Below are 20004 nucleotides of genomic sequence, written 5' to 3' on the forward strand. Positions count from 1 at the left end.
TTGGCCATAACTTTTGAACAATAAAGGGAAGAATTTGAATTCATACTTCACATTTGCAATCCTTGTGACATGACCTTTCTACATAAAAACGTATAGAAACGAACGAACTTTACCTTTTGACCTTGGAGTTGACCTACTTTTTCAAAAAAAAAATATCCTTGGCCATACATGAAACTTTTTAACAGGTTGTACTACATATGTAGGGCTTTCATATTTCACAATCGTATTTCTTGTGAGAAGACACTACTTTGGGTAACAATATATTTAAATTGTATTTAAAACAGTTTAATCTTTGCCACGTTGACATACGGGGACATCAGTGTTAAACAAACACATCTTGTCCCTTTTGATAGAGATAAGGCCTTCATAATTAACAAGAACATTACCTGTGACAAGATATTTCCGAGCATGCTATGAATTTAGACTCCTTGACCTTGACCTTCACGATTGACCTTATTTTTTGTAAATTCAGCTTTGGTGTTAATGTCTAAATGGCACATGTTAGGACCTGAATATAACAATATGCAACAAAAAATGACATCTCACCTACAAAAACAACGAAAGCAGGGGACCACAATTTCTTTTGAATTTGCTTGTTTACATGGAGTAATTAAACCACATGCAAACTTTTTCCTGGTTTACTATTAAAGCTGGCCTCCGAATCACAATAAACTGCTACCAGCTTACTATTGACGCCACCCTGTCTGGCATAATGTAATAATTCTCCTGGACCCAAATCTACTTTAGCATTTGTGTTCATTTGCAAATATACTTTCCATTTTAGTTAAATGTAAACGTCTAGGTTTTTTTGTATTTTAAATAGTATCCCCCATTTTGAAACATAGACATAAAATGAGTAAAAATTCATTATAACATACATTGTCAAGAAAAAGTGCTTGCACTGTTTGCTTTATTAACTCACTGATATCTTCAGAATCACTTCTGACATCCACATCCGTGTCACTAGGGCGCCCCTCTCCTTCTTCTTCATTGCCTAAACTATCTTCTGGTTTACTATTGACACCAGTCGTTTGGACAGCAGGCTTTCTCTTCTCTATTTCAGTATTTATATCTGTCTCGTTAACATCAGGGATGTTCTTCTTAGGTTCTGTTTTGACATGGATCTCAGCGATATCTTTGTCTCTCTCCTTTGGCTTAATATTTGCTACAACATCTGTAAAACCCAATGTTTCATTGCGGAGATGAATTTCGGTAAAATCATATGTTTTTCTACTGTTTAGGCTTGACATATATTTCTTTTACATCCATCCTATCTTAATATATAAAGCAAAAAGCCTTTCAGAATCATTTAATTGATATTTCTAATGTACTCTGCAACTATTCTATAAATGTTAACTGTTTTCCTTATTCACTTAAAGTTCATCTTTGTAGAGTTTTAATTTGATTTCAGTGATATCATTTTAAAGATTAGTATAATTAACTTTTAAATGTATATATATATTTTTTTTTACTAAAAATTAATTTAAAATGTATATTTTTTTCCCCTAAAAACTAATTTTAAAATGTTGACCAGAAAATTAGTATCTTGTATGTTTTACACAAACATGTATCTTTTTTTAGTACATAAAAAATCTCAGAAAAGTGAATAATACCGACCTGCACTGTTCCAGCTAGAATTTAACATACATATCACGTCGGAATGGCCTGCATAATATAGAGCATTGCAAATACTCCGTCTTGTCAATTTATATATATTTAGGAACGTGTAGTCTGGTTTTATTGAGATTAATGTGCGTTCGGCAGAAATGTTTGATGTTTTAAATTTACTTTGCATATAAATGTAGCTAGACAGACTACTACATGTAGCATCTGTTATGATACAGAAAAAGAAGGATATGAATTATGTACATGTAAACATAAAATTAACTCACTTGTGCTCCAAGACCGACATTTTTTCGAATAAAAAGAGAAGAAAATAACCACTAGTGCGATCAATAAGGAAATCCCCGGCTGCAAATTAGAAGTACTGTTTGGTGGCAACGAGGTGGGATTGAAGCTGTCTGTGGACAGAGTGTATGCAGAGGAGTCAGTCATGAGATGAAAAGTTGTGGAATTTTGTATTTCCTGACTCCTTGAATAAAACAAAATCATTCAGTAACATAACAATTTTATTCAATCCGTCGTAATATTTAATGAGACAATGAAAATGAGTACATAGATTCACTTACGTTTTATTTAAACAGTTTTCATTTGCCAAATAACAGCGTTTTTGTGGATTCATTTCCAAGCAGGCTGGATCTGAAACAATAATGACCCATATAATTTCGAATATTTTTTTTTACTTGCAGCCCTTCATCACTTAGGTTTCTATTCTATCCGAAAAAGATTATGTCTTACATTTGATAACTTCGTTGGTAAGATAAGGTTCTCTAGGACAACCTTTGAGAAAAGTGGAGCAGTTGATAGCGTCTAGGTATCCTGAAGATACAGCATAAGGGCAGGTATCTAAAGAAATACGGAAAATATTCAAAGTACTAAAGGTCGATTCACATTTTGAGTCATTCAGTCTTGAATGAGAACTCTTTTACTTAGATGATGCTTGGTATAATTTTTATAATATTTTCTTTTAAACTGCCGAAATTTTATTGCATTTGTAATTTAAACTCAAAAAATTCTAATAAACCATATCATGATCTTCAAACTTTTTAGCAATAAATAGCTTAAACAATTACTAAAAAGATTCACGAAATACTGTATTTCTTCCTTTTCTACTCGATGAATAATACAGGGGATTGTTAAGGAAAATGCTGCACTATACTATAGATTGCCGTAAAAAGAGAAGAAAATAACCACTAGTGCGATCAATAAGGAAATCCCCGGCTGCAAATTAGAAGTACTGTTTGGTGGCAACGAGGTGGGATTGAAGCTGTCTGTGGACAGAGTGTATGCAGAGGAGTCAGTCATGAGATGAAAAGTTGTGGAATTCTGTATTTCCTGACTCCTTGAATAAAACAAAATCATTCAGTAACATAACAATTTTATTCAATCCGTCGTAATATTTAATGAGACAATGAAAATGAGTACATAGATTCACTTACGTTTTATTTAAACAGTTTTCATTTGCCAAATAACAGCGTTTTTGTGGATTTATTTCCAAGCAGGCTGGATCTGAAACAATAATGACCCACATAATTTCGAATATTTTTTTTTACTTGCAGCCCTTCATCACTTAGGATTCTATTCTATCCGAAAAAGATTATGTCTTACATTTGATAACTTCGTTGGTATTGTAAGGTTCCCTTGGACAACCTTTGAGAAAACTGGAGCAGTCGATGGCGTCTAGGTATCCTGAAGATACAGCATAGGGGCAGATATCTAAAGAAATATGGAAAATATTCAAAGTACTAAAGGTCGATTCACATTTTGAGTCATTCAGTCTTGAATGAGAACTCTTTTACTAAGATGATGCTTGGTATGATTTTTATAATATCATTTTTCCTTTAAACTGCCGAAATTTCATTGTATTTGTAAGTTAAACTGAAAAAATTCTAATAAACCATATCGTGATCTTCAAACTTTTTAGCAATAAATAACTTAAACAATTACTAAAAAGATTCACGAAATACTGTATTTCTTCCTTTCCTACAGGGGATTGTTAGGGAAAATGCTGCACTATACTATAGATTGCCGTGCGTAACAGTAGTCAAATTAGCCTACTGTTGTTGATTTTACCATGTTTGGGATATATACAGTAGTTTACTGAGAACTACGATATGTACAGAGGAGATATACAGTAGAATAATGTAGATTTATAGTATGCATAAGTGGAAATGCTGTAGGTTACTGCAAAAGACAGGGGAATTTACATATAAACAAATACTTTTTAAAACAAGTAGTGTATAATACAATTATACACTCTGATATCTGATAGATTAAAAGGGAAAAAATTTAATTCGAATTTATATGTTATTTTTTTTTACAAATATCTTTGACTTACTTGCTTCAAATCTGGCAATACTCCCTTTAGAACAAAATTCCACCAGTGACGATCTGTTCTCATTAGGTACACACTGGTACAGGTTCCTACCTAGTGTATCATTGGGGCATTGTAACTTGATGCCGTTGCTCAGCCAAGTGGAAGCGTCTTTGGGACAGGTTGACACTGATCGGAATGTCACATTCCGATCCATCTGTCTTCTACAATAAGTTATTAAACCACTAGCATTAAATATTTTACCTGATGACATACAAATTTTCTTAATAACGGGTTTTCCATGAACTCGTATATTCCAATAATATTTTTTTTTCTAATTCTCGGAAACTAAACAATGAATAGACTGCATGTATGTACCGGTGTTTTTCAAAAAAAGTTTAGAGTGGCGAATGCAATATTATTTTCTAAGATGACGAGAAATTCTTTTGTTGATGCATAATAAATATAGTAGGTCTTAGATGCATAATACAATTATATAAATATTTTAACAAGACGGAGTATATATATATATATGAGTTTCTCAAAAGTAGAAATAGTGGAATAAAGTCATGAATATGGGAGTAACCCCAGTTCAAACAAAAGAAATCTATCTATTCTGAATATCTAATACCACAAAGAGTAATTACGTGGTATTCGCCTCTTAAAGCCCCCTTTCTTAAAAATATTAAATTCAATATGGATATTTGAATTGCTATTTTGCATGATTTAAAATTGCATTTCATGAAAATAATGTATGGACTACTTAATTTAATTAGAACAGTTTAGCAGTGGTTTAAATTTTGATTTAATCCTTCATTTTTTTATAGAATGTATTTCATTGTCAATACAAATATCAACGATATTCTTTTAAAACTAAATTTTGATGCAAAATTTAAAGAATAAGGAAAAGTTGTCCTTCTAAAAATCTCAGGAAATAACTACTTTATCTGTCTTCTCGTCTCTTCCCTTTCAAACAATTAACTATAGCTGCTTTTTTGGCATTGAGTGTTAAAAATTTCTCAATGTTGTCAAATAACATCACATAACAAACACAAAAGTTTAATTCTTAGGAGATGAATACACCAAAGTCCTTATACTCTGCCAAAAATAAAATAAAAGATAAACAAGAGGCCCAGGGGCCACAGCGCTCACCTGAGCACATCGGGCTTGAATTTACTAACCCCCCCCCTCTTCCGTTCATCATTTCAACAAACTAGAATCTGCACTTCCTGAGGATGATCCCATATAAATATCACTAATCATAGCTTTGAAATACTTGAAAAGCAGATTTTAAAAGGTTTCCCTACATATCCCTATGTAAAACTTGGGTCGGCCATTTTGGCCCCACCTTATCCCCAGGGCCGGAGGTCATGATTTGAACAAACTTGAATCTACAGTACCTGAGGATGATTCCACATGAGTTTCATCTTTCCTGGCCCAGTGATAATTGAGAAGGATTTTTAAAGATATTTCCTATATATTCCTATGTAAAACTTGGGTCGGCCATGTTGGCCCCACCCTTGCCCCAGGGGTCATGATTTGAACAACCTTGAATCTACACTACCTGAGGATGATTCCACATGAGTTTCATCTTTCCTGTCCTAGTGGTTCTTGAGAAGAAGATTTTAAAGATTTTTCCTATGTATTCCTATGTAAAACTTGGGTCGGCCATTTTTGCCCCACCCTTGCCTCGGGGGTCATGATTTTAAAAAACTTGAATCTAAACTACCTAACGATGATTCCACATGAGTTTCATCTTTCCTGGCCCAGTGGTTCTTGAGAAGAAGATTTTTTTAAAAATGCCATTAATTTTTAACAAATTCATGATTATCTCACCTTGGAAAAGTGCGTGGCCCTTCATTTGAACAAACTTTAATTCCCTTTACCCAAGGATACTTTGTGCCAAGTTTGGTTGAAATTGGCCCAGTGGTTCTTGAGCAGAAGATGAAAATGTGAAAAGTTTACGACGCCGAAGACGACAGACGACGGACAAATTTTGATCAGAAAAGCTCACTTGAGCCTTCGGCTGAGGTGAGCTAATAATATTAGAGTTATCCTCTATCTTAAACCAAGAAGTTTCCATATTTCAAATATTTCCTGCACATAGAGAAGACATACAGAAGAGATAAACAGACGTACTTCAGTAGGTTCAATCCTGAGCTTATGCAGATTTTGGTCTAGACCTTTATTTCTTAAATTCTGCATCATTTTTAGTTCTAATATTAACTTTGGATTATACAATGTAGAATTGTTTCTTTAAAACAGCATCAACTACCCCCAAATTGATGGCAATCAAATTTGCTATTTGTCTCAAAATCAATCAAACATATTCAGTGATAGTTTGTTGAAATTTCGCAAATATACATGTTGTATGTCCTTGTAGCCAAGGGCGGTGCCCATTTCTGATGCCCATTACCGGTATATCATTTTTGTTTTATGAAATCCATCTGCTCATTTGTGTATAAAACAGGCATTGGTTGCTGTAAATTAAACATATTTCAATTAATTTATTTTTGGGATTCTTAATGAGTTTTACAACAGCTTTAATGAAGCGTTTAATTTCACTCTAGTTTACTGATTCTTGAATCATTTTAAATGCAGTGTCTCCAGTAGCCCTTGTTTTCCAGCATTTCACAATAAAATTTTGTGACGAAAAGCGGACACGTAAACTGTTATCAACTCATTATGAATTCAACAATTAGAGAAAGTCAGACTTATGATTTGTATGTTTGTGTGTCATCGAGCTGATGACATTATTTATTGAACATCCCTAGTATAAAGCATACCAAGTTTTATCGCTATGATCAGAAAAAATCTTACTTAAAATAAATCTACACAGAAATGCATGTTTTCAGCAACACAGCATAAAACTGAAAACAAATTGATGAATACGTTTACCAATGCGTGAAAATGGATGGGCTGCAAACGTATTTAGATTGATCTTATCCCTTAAAACAGAAGTCTTTCTCGAGACTGAAGCTCTACTGGTTGGTATTTATAGCAAAGGAAGAGAAAAATACTAAAGCAGTTGGGAACTGAAACTTTACAGCAACAGAAAATTGAATAATGAATCTTGATTAAGTCTTTTTATGTTCTTAGTGTAGTCTTCTTGCATGCCACATTATATTATAATCAGACTAAACCTGTATTTGAATGATATTTTTAGAGTATTAAACAGAAATTTCTATTTTTAGTAATCAAGACAATAATGTTTATCGAAGTCAAAAACCGATATAAAGAATTGTGTATCTTAGTGTAGTCTACTTGTGTGCACGTGCCAACTTACATTGAAATCAGTCTAAAACTGTAGGAGACGTAGCATTTTGTAAGAAATTCACAGAAATTTCTATTTTTATAACCACGGCAACGGTCAAAATCAAAAACCGATAAACGGAATTGTGTATCTTAGTGTAGTCTACTTGTGTGCCAAGTTTTATTGAAATCAGTCCAAAACTGTAGGAGGAGTAGCATTTTGAAATAATTTCATAGACATTTCTATTAATAGTAATCATGGCAACACCATTCATCAAAATCAAAATCAGATACATAGAATTGAGTATCTTAGCGTAGTCTACTTGTGTTGCTAAGTTCTACTGAAATCAGACCTAAACTGTACGAGGAGTAGAATTTTGAAAGATTTTTTCAGAAATTTCTTTTTTAAGTAACCATAGCAACACCGTTTATCGGAATCAAAAACCGATAAACAGAATTATGTATCTTAGTGTAGTCAACTTGTGTGCCAAGTTAATTAGAAATCAGATCAAAACTGAAGGAGGAGTAGCATTTTGAAAGAATTTTACAGAAATTTCTATTTTTAGTAACCATAGCAACACCGTTCATCGAAATTGAAAACCGATACACAGAATTATGTATCTTACTGTAGTCTACTTATGTTATGTTAAGTTATATTGTAATCAGACCAAAACTGTAGAAGGAGTAGCATTTTTAAAAAAATGTTCACAGACAGACGGACAGACAGACAGCTAGACGGACAGACACACATTTGGTTATATATTGGGTACATCCAGTCCAAGTCCTATTGGATACTGCTTATTGGATACAAAAAAAGTGTACACACGAGAGAGCATTATTTGGGTAGTTACTGTTCAAATCTAATTGGATATTAATCATCGTGTCCGTATTTTATTGGGTTTTTTCTTATTGTTTTTTATTCATTCCCAATTTATTATATATTTAATATTTGCTGGTAAATTCAGACAAGACTGAAAACCTTTGGTTTTGGAACCCATATTTTTTGTCAATTTCTGTGATATAGCTCTTTTATTGTAACACCTAACTAATTTGTTCTTAGCAATAAGGATATACACCTGTATATTTCAAATATCAAATTTTTAAATATATGAATACCTAGGTGGAAAAAAACTGAATTGTGAAAATACAACTCAACACATCACAGACTCTGTTCAACCTTTCTTGAATAACAAAATTAAGTATTTAAGGAGAACTTTTTTGAGTCATGACCAATTAATAATAAGCAAACGCCCATTACATGTTGGAGAGAATGAAGGTATCCAACAGGCATTGGACAGGTGTCCAATACCTGTTGGGTTGTATTTTGACGAAGGGATTAAACTACCCAAGAACAATTGAACAAGTGTACATTGTCCAATTCTATTTGGGTTTCTTGAATCTCCTCATCAAAATACAACCCAACAGGTAATGGACACCTGTCCAACTCCTCTTGGATATTTGCATCCCACCCAACAGGCAATAGACACTTGTCTAATTCTTGGGTTTCTTAAATTGCATCATCAAAATACAACCCAACAGGTAATGGACACCTGTCCAACTCCTCTTGGATATCTACATTCCACCCAACAGGTAATGAACACTTGTCCAATTCTTCTTGGGTTTCTTGAATTGTTTCATCAGAATAACACCCAACAGGTAATGGACATCCGTCCAATTCCTCTTGGATATCTACATCCCACCCAACAGGCAATGGACACTTGTCTAATTCTTGGGTTTCTTGAATTTCCTCATAAAATACCACCCAACAGGTAATGGACACCTGTCCAACTCCTCTTGGATATCTACATCCCACCCAACAGGCAATGGACACTTGTCTAATTCTTGGGTTTCTTGAATTGCATCATCAAAATACAACCCAACTGGTAATGGACACCTGTCCAACTCCTCTTGGATATCTACATCGCACCCAACAGGTAATGGACACTTGTCCAATTCTATTTGGGTTTCTTGAATTGTTTCATCAGAATACCACCCAACAGCTAATGGAGATCCGTCCAACTCCTCTTGGATATCTACATCGCACCCAACAGGTAATGGACACTTGTCCAATTCTTCTTGGGTTTCTTGAATTGTTTCATCAGAATACCACCCAACAGGTAATGGAAACCTGTTCAACTCCTCTTGGATATCTACATATCACCCAATAGGTAATGGACACTTGTCCAATTCTTCTATGGTTTCTTGAATTGTTTCATCAGAATACCATCCAACAGGTAATGGACATCCGTCCAACTCCTCTTGGATATCTACATCCTACCCAACAGGCAATGGATACTTGTCTAATTCTTGGGTTTTTGAGAATCCCCTCATCAGAATAATACCCAATATGTAATGGACACCTGTCCAATTCTTCTTGGAAATATTCATCCCTTCAATAGTATATAAGCTAAAAGGTATTGGACATTCTTCTTGGGTTACTCAAATTTTTTTTCATAAGAAAGAAAACCCAATAGGTATTGGACATTGGTTCAACTCTTCTTGGATATTACATTCCAACATTAGAAAAAAACCCAACAGGTGATGTTTACCTGTCCAATTCTTCTTGGATTACTTATACCCTTCATTAAAATTGGCAAATTTGTCTTGGATATTTATACTCTTGCATTAGATTGCAAACCCAATAAGTATGACATTTACCTTCCCTAGTTGAATTCAAATTTATCATCATAAGCATACATAAATCCAAAACATATTTAATACTTTAATTCTAACATTCCACATTTTATTCAGTGTACACTTTACAAATGATAGGAAATATATAAGCATTTTGTGCCTAAACTATTTGGCTTCTAAAATATTGTATGACCATGTTTGCAAAATTTAAATTTAAATATTGGAACTTGGAGCAAGTCATTACAGGTAGAGCAAGATGCTGAAAACCATATTGATAAATAGATCACACCCTTGATAAAATATTTGCCTCCATTTGCTAAGATTGTGTTGTATTATATGGAAAATTTCTATAATCCTGTTTATTACAGATACATGTACAATGCATATTTTCTCTGTAATAATTAAAATACTTCTGAGATGTAAAAGAATGGATTAAATAGTCACCGATGTTAAAAGATATTACATGATCTCATTAATCTGGTTTGGAAATCACAAACTTAGTTTTGAAGCCGATAAAACAGTGTCGCACCAGAAAACTCAGTTACAAGTACAATGAATGAATTCATTGTATCAAAACTTTAAAATAATTGATGCACTATGTCCAAATCTTTTCGATAAATCGGGATAAAGATATTAAATCAAATCATCACAGTTATAAGTCTTAGAGCTAGAGAAAAGTCATTACATGCCCAAATTTTACATGTAAGACTTTGATCCTAATTTCAATAAATGTCAAAATGGTTTTATTTTTGTTTCTGTTCAATACTTTCTTCTTCAGGGTCTCTCATGGCCTATACTGTATGATACCTTCATTGACCCTGCCCTTTTATATCGCCATATGTTTATCCAGTAGCAGTGGTTATGCTCAGGCAATCTTTGAAATATTCCTCATTTCATGCATCTCCTTCAGTTCTGCCTCTGTTCATTTTATTCATTCTGCAATTAGATAAAGGCATTTCTTTGCCGTATAAAACATGTTTTTCTTGACTACAGCAAGATAACCCTTTATGTTGATCAAACCCAACCAAAGTAGAAGTATATTTCTTATTCAGAAATATGTATTGATAAATAAAATGGAAGAAAAACTAAATTCTATCAACTCTTTTTTTTCTTCTATCTCTAACTGCATCTTCATCCTACCCCCCATCCGCCATAATTTTATCAAAATGGAATGATCATTCAACACACAAAACATATTAATTAGACAGTATGTTAGTTTCTGATTGTTAAGAAGGAGATTTTAAAAAGATTTTACACCTATTCCTTGCAAATTTTAGACTTCTAATGTAACACTATCAGTACATTATGGGTACGTAATGTTCAAAAACATCGCTACACTTAATGATAAAGCTTTCACATTAGTATTGTTTTTAGCCCAATGGTTCTTCTAAAGAGGATTTAAAATTGACCAAAACCTTACTAACTGCTTTGAAATTATATTGACAGGGACAGAGACACACTTTACACTCCATCCCCCCTTCCTGGGGTATGCTTTGCAAAAATTTAATTAAAATTGACTAAACTGGATAGAAGTCGAAAATATGAAAAATTACGGTCAAACAGATTATGAATAACTTTCAGCACATCAGACATGAAGTAGTGATCCTTAAATAAAATACACCTACAAGATGAAGCTGTTTATTCCTTTGAAGTGATATCTAGTATTGTTTCTTTTCCTGTATGCCACCTCTATCAGAACAAAATGTTATACATTAAGATAGCCTATGACCGTATAGTACCCCAGTATTTACTTTACAATACAAGTTCTGGAACCAACCCTCAGATGCCCTTAAAACAAATCATTCAAAACTGGCAAAGGTAAAGGGCATCTGAAGAATTTAAAATAAAATGATAGTACAAACAAGCAAACAGTGTGCATGAAAATGTTGGCAAACACTAGAAAAAATACTAAGGTACTTTTCTCAAACTTAAGTATTCCTGTTCATTTTACTGATTTATACTTACAATTGTCCTATTTCTGAGGGTCATCTTCTGATGAGTGTGTTCTCTGCAATGTTCACAATTGAAGTTCCTGTTTGATCTGTTACATATTGAAAATCCTCAATGAACATGATAATTATGGTTTTAATTTCTATTGTAATTATTGATTACTTTTATCATAAAAAAATCTAAACCAATTTATTGTAACATAATACTTAGGAAAATATTTATGTAATATCAATGGAAAAAAGGAATCATTATCTCCAGTTATCCTAAAATCACAAGTAAGCATTATTCATATAAATTCACATACGTAAACCCATTAGCTTGTTGTGCTATTAAATCATAGTCATCGCTGTGCAACAAAGGAAATCAAGTACTAATCCACAGCTTGGTGGCAATAAAGTTACTATCCCCGAGTAAAAAGTGACAACCCCAAATATAGAGGCAAAAATTAAAAAGTAACATTGAAAAAAAGTTCATCGTGAAAAAAGTCAGGGTATTAACTACAGATGAGACTTTTTCAAATTAAAGTTAAATTTAATTTTCGCTGGTAAAATTTAATCATACATAAATTAATGATTTAAAAAAAAGGGAAAAAAAGATTTTAAATATTCCTTTTCTGGTCATTCACTAGTTCGTCTAATTAAAACGAAGCAAAAATCATTTTGTTTTCATCTTGAATCATTTAAATTAATGATTTAAAAAAAAGGAAAAAAAAGATTTTAAATATTCCTTTTCTGGTCATTCACTAGTTCGTCTAATTAAAACGAAGCAAAAATCATTTTGTTTTCATCTTGAATCATTTAAAGCCATATATGGCGTATGTACAATGAAAATTATTAGACTAAAATTATAAGAACTTATTATTTGTATCATTACTTTATATAAACATGAGAAAGATAGAAATTTTCCGTAAATTACAAAATCTAAGTCAATTGCGTTATAAAGATATCAAAATTTAATTTGGATTCTCGGAATTTTCTCCGACTTGGAAGAAAATACAAAAGATTTAAAAAACACATTACAGAGAAGATAAAATCGTATTATTAGATAAAACGGGGTGTTCTCCGTGCTCCGAATTGTATGAAAAGATTTAATTAAAATGTATTAACTATATTTCTTTACTTAATTTTGTATTTTTCAAAAATATATTTTTGATCAGTTACGCCATACATGGCTTTAAAAAAAACGCTACATAATTGCATGACACTTATCATTGAGCTGATTGAGTGAATGTATATAATTTAATAATGAGATATCTGTGAGGCATATATGTACAAGCAAATATTGCTATATTAAACAAAGGAAAGGGGGGAATTCAAATTAGGAAATAAAAGATCGTTTTTAAGTAAATCAGTCTTGTAGTACTGCAAAATGGATGCAGTTGTGGAGATTTATGGATAATATGAGCATGCTGTCTAGAATATTTCCATATTAGGGAATTTAATAGCAAAAAAGAGTGAAAATACCGGTGTTGCTTTTCATGTATTACATGTGTATTTTAAAATTCCTAATAGCCCAAGGGGATTCCTCAGTGCAGAAAACCACTAGCCCCATCCTCAAAAATGGAAGCCCCGGGTGTAGCGCGATGCTAATAACACACCCATCATATCATTTTCAGTATTGTTTTAAATTAATTTAAACAAATGACAAAAACAATAATTTTAAAAATAATCAAAATAAAGCAAACACTCATTCAAAATCATTCAAAGACAGAAAGAAGCACTGTTTTGACTGAAAGTTTTTCAGTAATACATTGGATCTCTTAAGTTACATATCAGATGAGATAAACTTACATACAATTATTTAGTTGTTGTCAATTATCCCATTTATCATCATGTCAGCTCACTTTGCGATTGTAATACTGTCTATACATGAACCGATAATTTACAGCTGATTTATGAACATACGATTGTTAAAATTTTCATTTCCCTTTCCAATATACATTGTCAGAACATACTTAGTTGGTTATGATATAAATTTATATAATAAACACTTTCAATTTATTAAAGATTATCTAACAATATACGATCATTTACTTAATACTTCTCCCCCTCAAGAGAGTTAAAAAGACAGAGAAAATTCAAAATACAAACTTAGGATTAATTGTTCCGATATATCTATTTTAATTTTGTGCACAACTGTTTTCAAAATTACATTAAAATCTGTTTTCCTTAAACAAGAACCCAGCAATGGATAAATATTAATCGAATAAACTTACCTTTTCTCTTGTCAATCAGAAAATCTTGTTGACATTAAGTGTTTCTTAGTCGCCATATTCTTTTCCATGAAAACAAACGTTGTTATGATCAGGATCAACGGAAGTTGATTTTCGGAACTCTCGAGAATTTAGAGTTCCGAATGTTAAACTGAAACAACAAAACACGGTGCGTCCGTGAAAACAACTTTTTTGGACACTTTTTTGGACAAATCGTCGTGTCCAAGTTTTGTTGGGTACTTACCTGCAAATACCCAATTAGGGTGTTTTAGGCATATTCAGCGGCACTTCTTATTGGGTATACCCAATAGGCAAAAAGTACCCAATAAGTACAATCTTGGCATGAAAAATACCCAATAAATGCACTCTCGTAAACACGGACAGACGGACTGACGGACGCCGGACGCATTACTATCGCATAAGCTCTTCTGGTCTCTGACCAGTAGAGCTAAAAACTAGGCCCAAAATAGACCATACAAGAAAATATATCTTTTCTGTCTTTTTAAATTATCTTCGTCACATATAGAAAAATATCTCCTTTAATGTTATTCAATACAGCATTAGATAATGTATTTCCTCAGATATATCTGCAAAAATGATTAAAAAAAAAATCTGACAATTTACGGTGTATTTATAAATTTGGCCGTGTAATCAAGTCTAATCTTAACACTTTACAGTTCTAAACGTAAATTTTATGTATTGCATCGGGGAATGACCCTTGATATTTTTTTCTTAATTCATAACCCATACGAAAATGTGTAGTTGACCGTCCAGTAGTCGTGAACTAGCCGTCAACTAGTCGTCAAGTAATAATGCGAAAACAGTTGACCAATCGGAGTTGAATGCTTTTCTGAAAAGCGATCAACTGATGTGCATAAAACGGCCAGTGGACCGTTAGCTGAAAGCTAATACTTTGAAATTTCATGCAAAACAAGAGTTGGCCACTAGGTGACAACTCCGGCTTGTAAGAAAATTTCTCCCACGCTACATTTCTGTTGGGTTCAACATTTCATTATCATAGATCGGGTTTGTTATACCATAATAACAACAACCAAGATTTGAATCAGTACATGTGTGTTTTCTGTAGAAGATGGGCATTTTGATTTGAAACATTATTGTCTTCGTGATGATGCAGCGTGTGAAATATATCTCATGTACTTTTGTAAGTATATAAAATGTAAAGATTTGTTTTACTAAGCTTGGTATTTTTAAACAAATAATAGGAATACAAAACACTGTAGCCAGTATAGGTCCCTATTTTTGTGCTCTTTTTTAAATTTTGAAAGAATTCTGAAAACCTGTCATGCATCAAGTGTTTTGTGTTTCTTGTTTTGTTCGTAAAAATATACCATTGCTTTAGACTTATTCAACGAGTTAATCGCTACCTCATTTGTATGGCAAAAATTCAATCAATGGTCAGTTGACGGTCAGTTGACCGTCAACTAAAAGTCAACTGAATACTATAACGATAAAGATATCGATAGATTAAAAGCCATGTATGTAAACATGATATACGTAAGTCGAACCAATTGTCAGAAAATTAAAACTGAAAACGAAAAAAAAAATGAAATTTTTACCCATAAATATTGCTATATATAGAATCGCTCAAGTAATCAAATAAATTAACAACTATTAAACATAAGTTTACATTTGTGATCCCTGCTTACTAACAAAACAGAAAACAAATAAGCATTGTATTTACATCTATACTGAGTAGTTAACATGAAAAAGAATAACTCCGTTATAGAGTTGGCCTACTATAAACGTTGTGCGTAAAAAATAGTTTCTAAGTTTACTAGTTCGGATTAGTTTATGTTTGATTTGATGTCTTGATTGAGAATCCATCCTGATGAGTGATAATGAGCTCTAGTAATACCGCTACTGGGAAAAAAGACGTTCCTGCTTCACAAATTTCTGAGTGGCAGTATAAGGATGTGACTTCGTAGACATGCGTTTATATCTAAAGATATGAGTTCATCCTTGCATATGTAGAGCTATATAGCATTAAAAGCTTAGATCAGTAGTAAGTCTGTAAGGGACATGCAGACTAAGTCTTTAACGTGCCTAGGAACTTGAGAGAAAATCAGAAATGTCACGATGCATGGACTTAAACTTGCTTGGTAACGCTGTTGTAGAGTTTCTATGCGTATATTTGTACTTATTTAAGTTGGAAAAAGTGATTTTGTGGGACTTTAATCTGTTGAAACGAAAGTTGTAGTATATTTTGCTGAACTGAAGTCTTTATGATTAGTCTAATTAGTTGTATTTTTAAAAGTCACTAAAAGATAGCCCTCGTTTATTGTTTTAGTAATAGAGACCTGAGAATTATGTGAATTTTGATTCCATTATATAAGATTATAATTTCCAAGGAAAGAAATCGACCTTTTAAATATATTTAGAACTAGTTTCACTTTTTATTTAAGAACAAGAAATGACAAGCAAAACTTTGGTAAAGGAGACAGCATATAGAGTAGAGCGAAAGCCAACCTGTCATGCACTTATACTGAATTTTGTAAGAGGAGTGTCGACTTCCTTAACATTTCATATTGTTTGTAATTACCTACTTAAGATACTTAAGACTAAGTGATTTCAATTACCACAGCTTTTAGAAAACTTAAAAATGAACGGGGAGATGCTAATAAGGACAAAAAAATCCATCAAAACGAGGGAAAAGAGGAGTCAAACCTCCTGTAAGCTTGAAAGCCCTCAACAAAACACCATAATGAGAGCAAAAAGAAAAGATAAGAGGTATATTTATTATTTGTGTAAAACGAATTTTGTCGCTGCTTAAACATCTCACATATGATTTGACTCATTTGGATGCTGTCGGAATTTCCCTTAATCTATCTCTGTTCCGTTCTACAATAAAACTACATATGTACTTTAGTTATATGTAGATTATCTGGGAATGATCTTTAAGAGTGTCAGTTTGTGGACGATATGATGTTTCAAAACGGAGATAATTCTTAATTTTTTTTTACGTATTTGCTAATCGAATGAAGAAAAAATCTTACTCATCAAGTAAAGTTAAGCAAAATTGTAATATTGTCGTGTGAAAATCTAAAAAAAATAATAAACCAAAGATTTAACAAACTGCTTCTCAAAGAAAAAAGAATGAAATGAATGTAAAAAAGAATGTAAATTTATTTGAGAAGCAAAATTTGACGATTTTCGTTAACAGTTTATATCACAATGCATTCTTTTATGTAAGTGTTAAATGCTAATGAAATACAATGTATTAGGAAATCAGTATTTTCGGAGGGGTGGATGGGATGAGAAATTGAAATGTTCTACATGTAAGTATGCCAAGATTCGAATAATCTTTAGGGGTTTTTTGTTCAATATCATCAATATTGCATCACATCGTTCCTACTTGATCATCCTATACATGTATCAGACTTGTGCGCCGTTGCTGAATATTTAAGAAAATGTCGGTACATACAGCAAACCATGTGTGGTAGCTGATTCTAAGGCTAAATAATGGTGGATAACCGTCTTTGTTTTTCACATGATGTATTCAATTTTCTTATTTAGCCTCTACTGTAAAGTTCATGTTATTTTTTTTTTCAAAATTTAAGTGAATATTCAGCTAAATGTATAAAATAAACAATTTATTATGATCATCATAAAAAATATCACAGTCAGACATTTAGCCTATTTTTATAATTTGAATAAAATAATACGAAGGGTGATTAAAAAGTTCGCAAACTATCTCTATATCTACGAAACCACAAATCAGATCTGAAAATAAATTGGTACACTCATAGCCATATAAGAGTTTAATAAATAGCAGAATCTGAATAACGTTTAGCTCCTTGTTTGAGACATCACAATGTGAAAATGACTTAACTATGTAGGTCACTTGTAACGGAAAATTGTTGTCTCAGTCCTACTCAATCAACAAATGACTGTGGAATGTATTTTATTTCTTAGAAACCCTTTTGCAGTAGCGTAAAATAATTTGTGCAGAGTTTATTAAGTCAAATTCTATAAATTGAATTAATGATTTGATTGATCGTTATAATGAGAGATGGTAGATCTGTGTTTAAAAATAATACATGTAGTATGCCCAGTGTAAGCAAGTTTGCGAAGAAATGTTTTTAATTAAGCAATTTGCTATCACAGACCTCAAATTTACATAATGAGAAATAGTTGAATATTTCAGTAATAATATAAATATTAAATAACTGAGATATCATTTACTTTAGATTTTCAATATAATTATATGGAAGTTTGTCAATTAGTTTGTCAACTTTTTGATCATGAAGTTAACAAGAAATTGAATTGCAACCATAAATCCCAAATAGCTGTCTGATCAGAACATAACATAAGCGATGAACATAAACACAAAATCATGTAACAGATGTGAAAGGTTCATTATTTTTATTCAGTGGTTAATATTGTAGTAGGAATTGTATATTTGATAACGATAACGCCTATGACAAGGTCTGTCTTACGAGAAAAAAAAAAAAAAAAAAAAACATTTTCAAGTAGGGGACAAGGAAGCACTTGACAATTTGTATGTTTTGACGAAGAAGGATATGGAAATAACGAACAGTATTCAATCTCAACGTCCATTAAACAAATATACAAAATAAGAGCAGAGCAAACACGGACCTCCGAAACATCAGAGGTGGGATCAGGTGCCATGGAGGAGTGAGCATCCCCTGCCGACCGGTCACACCCGCCGTGTGCTCCTTGTCATAATCAGGAAATAACGGAAAAAATCCGTGGTCAATTCAGTGTATAAATAATGGACTAACAATTGGTATGAAAAACGTCAGTCAGCATTTGATTCAATGATAAATTGTATTTGCTGACAAGGTCATTGTATCGACCATAAAATTTACGAAATGATGACTTTAAACGAGACTGTTGATATTCTTGTTTCATCAACTTGCTTGTCAATACCTCGTTTAAGAAATTGTTCATACGTAGAGCATGCGAACTGTTGTGTGTTTTTGCCTAACTACATTTTAATAATGATCCCTCTAAATATGAATTCAAGACAGTTAACAGTATATTTTCGTGCCAGGGTCAAATGGAAATACAATTTTTGAGAACGAAAAATTTAAGAAAAAGACATAATCTTACCACTTCAGTGTTTTCGTCGAAATTCACGTGCGCGGTGATGAGACAATAACAGTCCACAAGAACTATTGGAAAATCACAGAAATATTATACACTATGTATTTTCTTTCCATCTAAAAGCATCTTTGTTAAACAAGATATAAACAGGAAAACTAAATTTTCACAATATTGTGTTCCTCACACTAAGTGATATCACATGATCAACTTCTTGACCTTTATACAAGGACATAGCTGTGTATTTGTCAAAAGAAGGAGGAGCTTGTATAAAAAAATATGTACGGAAAAGCCGATGTTTGCCTCACATGACTACAGATAAAAAAGTGGTAAAAAATAATATGTAGGTTTTTCAACTTCATTGTTCCATTTAACAATAGACCAAATAATATTTACTATTAGTTCTTGGCCTTATATTTTTCCATTCTTTTTACTATGTTAATTTTTGTACAATGTATATTTTTGAATAGTCTTTCCTTTAAATTTACAAATACAGCTTATTTGAAATTTTAAATTAAGGTATATCAATTTAATCCCATTGTTTTTCGTTTATTATATACAGTATATAACCAGAGAAAATGGCTATATATCCGATTTCCATGAAAGATGTTTTTCAAATAAAAAGAGATTAAATCTTAAGTTAACCTCATTTCTTTATCTTTTATATGTTTTAACTGTTCCTTAGAATATTTCTGAATATCTTGTCCATCCATCAGTCTGTCTTTGTGACTTTCTGTAGCACTTTCGTTTCAGAGTGATGTCTTTATTAGCCTTTGAACTTTTGCAATATCATTTTACTTAGAATATCCCGATGACCTCTGACAAATTCCTATTAATTTTAAGACAAATGCCAAAGCTGAAGTTCATTAATTCATAAAATCTTAAATGCTTTTGTTCCCGCACTATATCTAGAGGAGCCTTTGAGCATTTGTGATGA

The 20004-nt window shown here is 32.3% G+C and overlaps 2 protein-coding genes across 2 annotated transcripts; both read right to left on the reverse strand.

Annotated features, from left to right (window-relative positions):
* Positions 1 to 152: 152 nt before the first annotated feature.
* LOC134272029 (uncharacterized) lies at positions 153 to 1696 on the reverse strand. The gene is made up of 2 exons (XM_062754265.1): positions 1618 to 1696; positions 153 to 1174 (listed from the first exon to the last, which is right to left on the reverse strand). Exons 1-2 carry the CDS (start codon positions 1643 to 1645, stop codon positions 816 to 818), a joined length of 387 nt encoding a protein of 128 aa, XP_062610249.1. The 5' UTR covers positions 1646 to 1696; the 3' UTR covers positions 153 to 815.
* Positions 1697 to 2778: 1082 nt separating this feature from the next.
* Positions 2779 to 19316, reverse strand: LOC134272031 (uncharacterized). The gene is made up of 5 exons (XM_062754266.1): positions 19077 to 19316; positions 3959 to 4158; positions 3229 to 3336; positions 3060 to 3129; positions 2779 to 2962 (listed from the first exon to the last, which is right to left on the reverse strand). The coding sequence occupies exons 2-5, from the start codon at positions 4149 to 4151 to the stop codon at positions 2779 to 2781; spliced, it is 555 nt and encodes a 184-aa protein (XP_062610250.1). The 5' UTR covers positions 4152 to 4158; positions 19077 to 19316.
* Between the last annotated feature and the right edge of the window lie 688 nt (positions 19317 to 20004).

Source organism: Saccostrea cucullata, unplaced genomic scaffold, assembly GCF_032062105.1.
Source record: "Saccostrea cucullata isolate Sc308-1 unplaced genomic scaffold, CSIRO_AGI_Scuc_v1 ctg1835, whole genome shotgun sequence".
In the NCBI taxonomy this organism is placed as follows: Eukaryota; Metazoa; Mollusca; class Bivalvia; order Ostreida; family Ostreidae; genus Saccostrea; species Saccostrea cuccullata.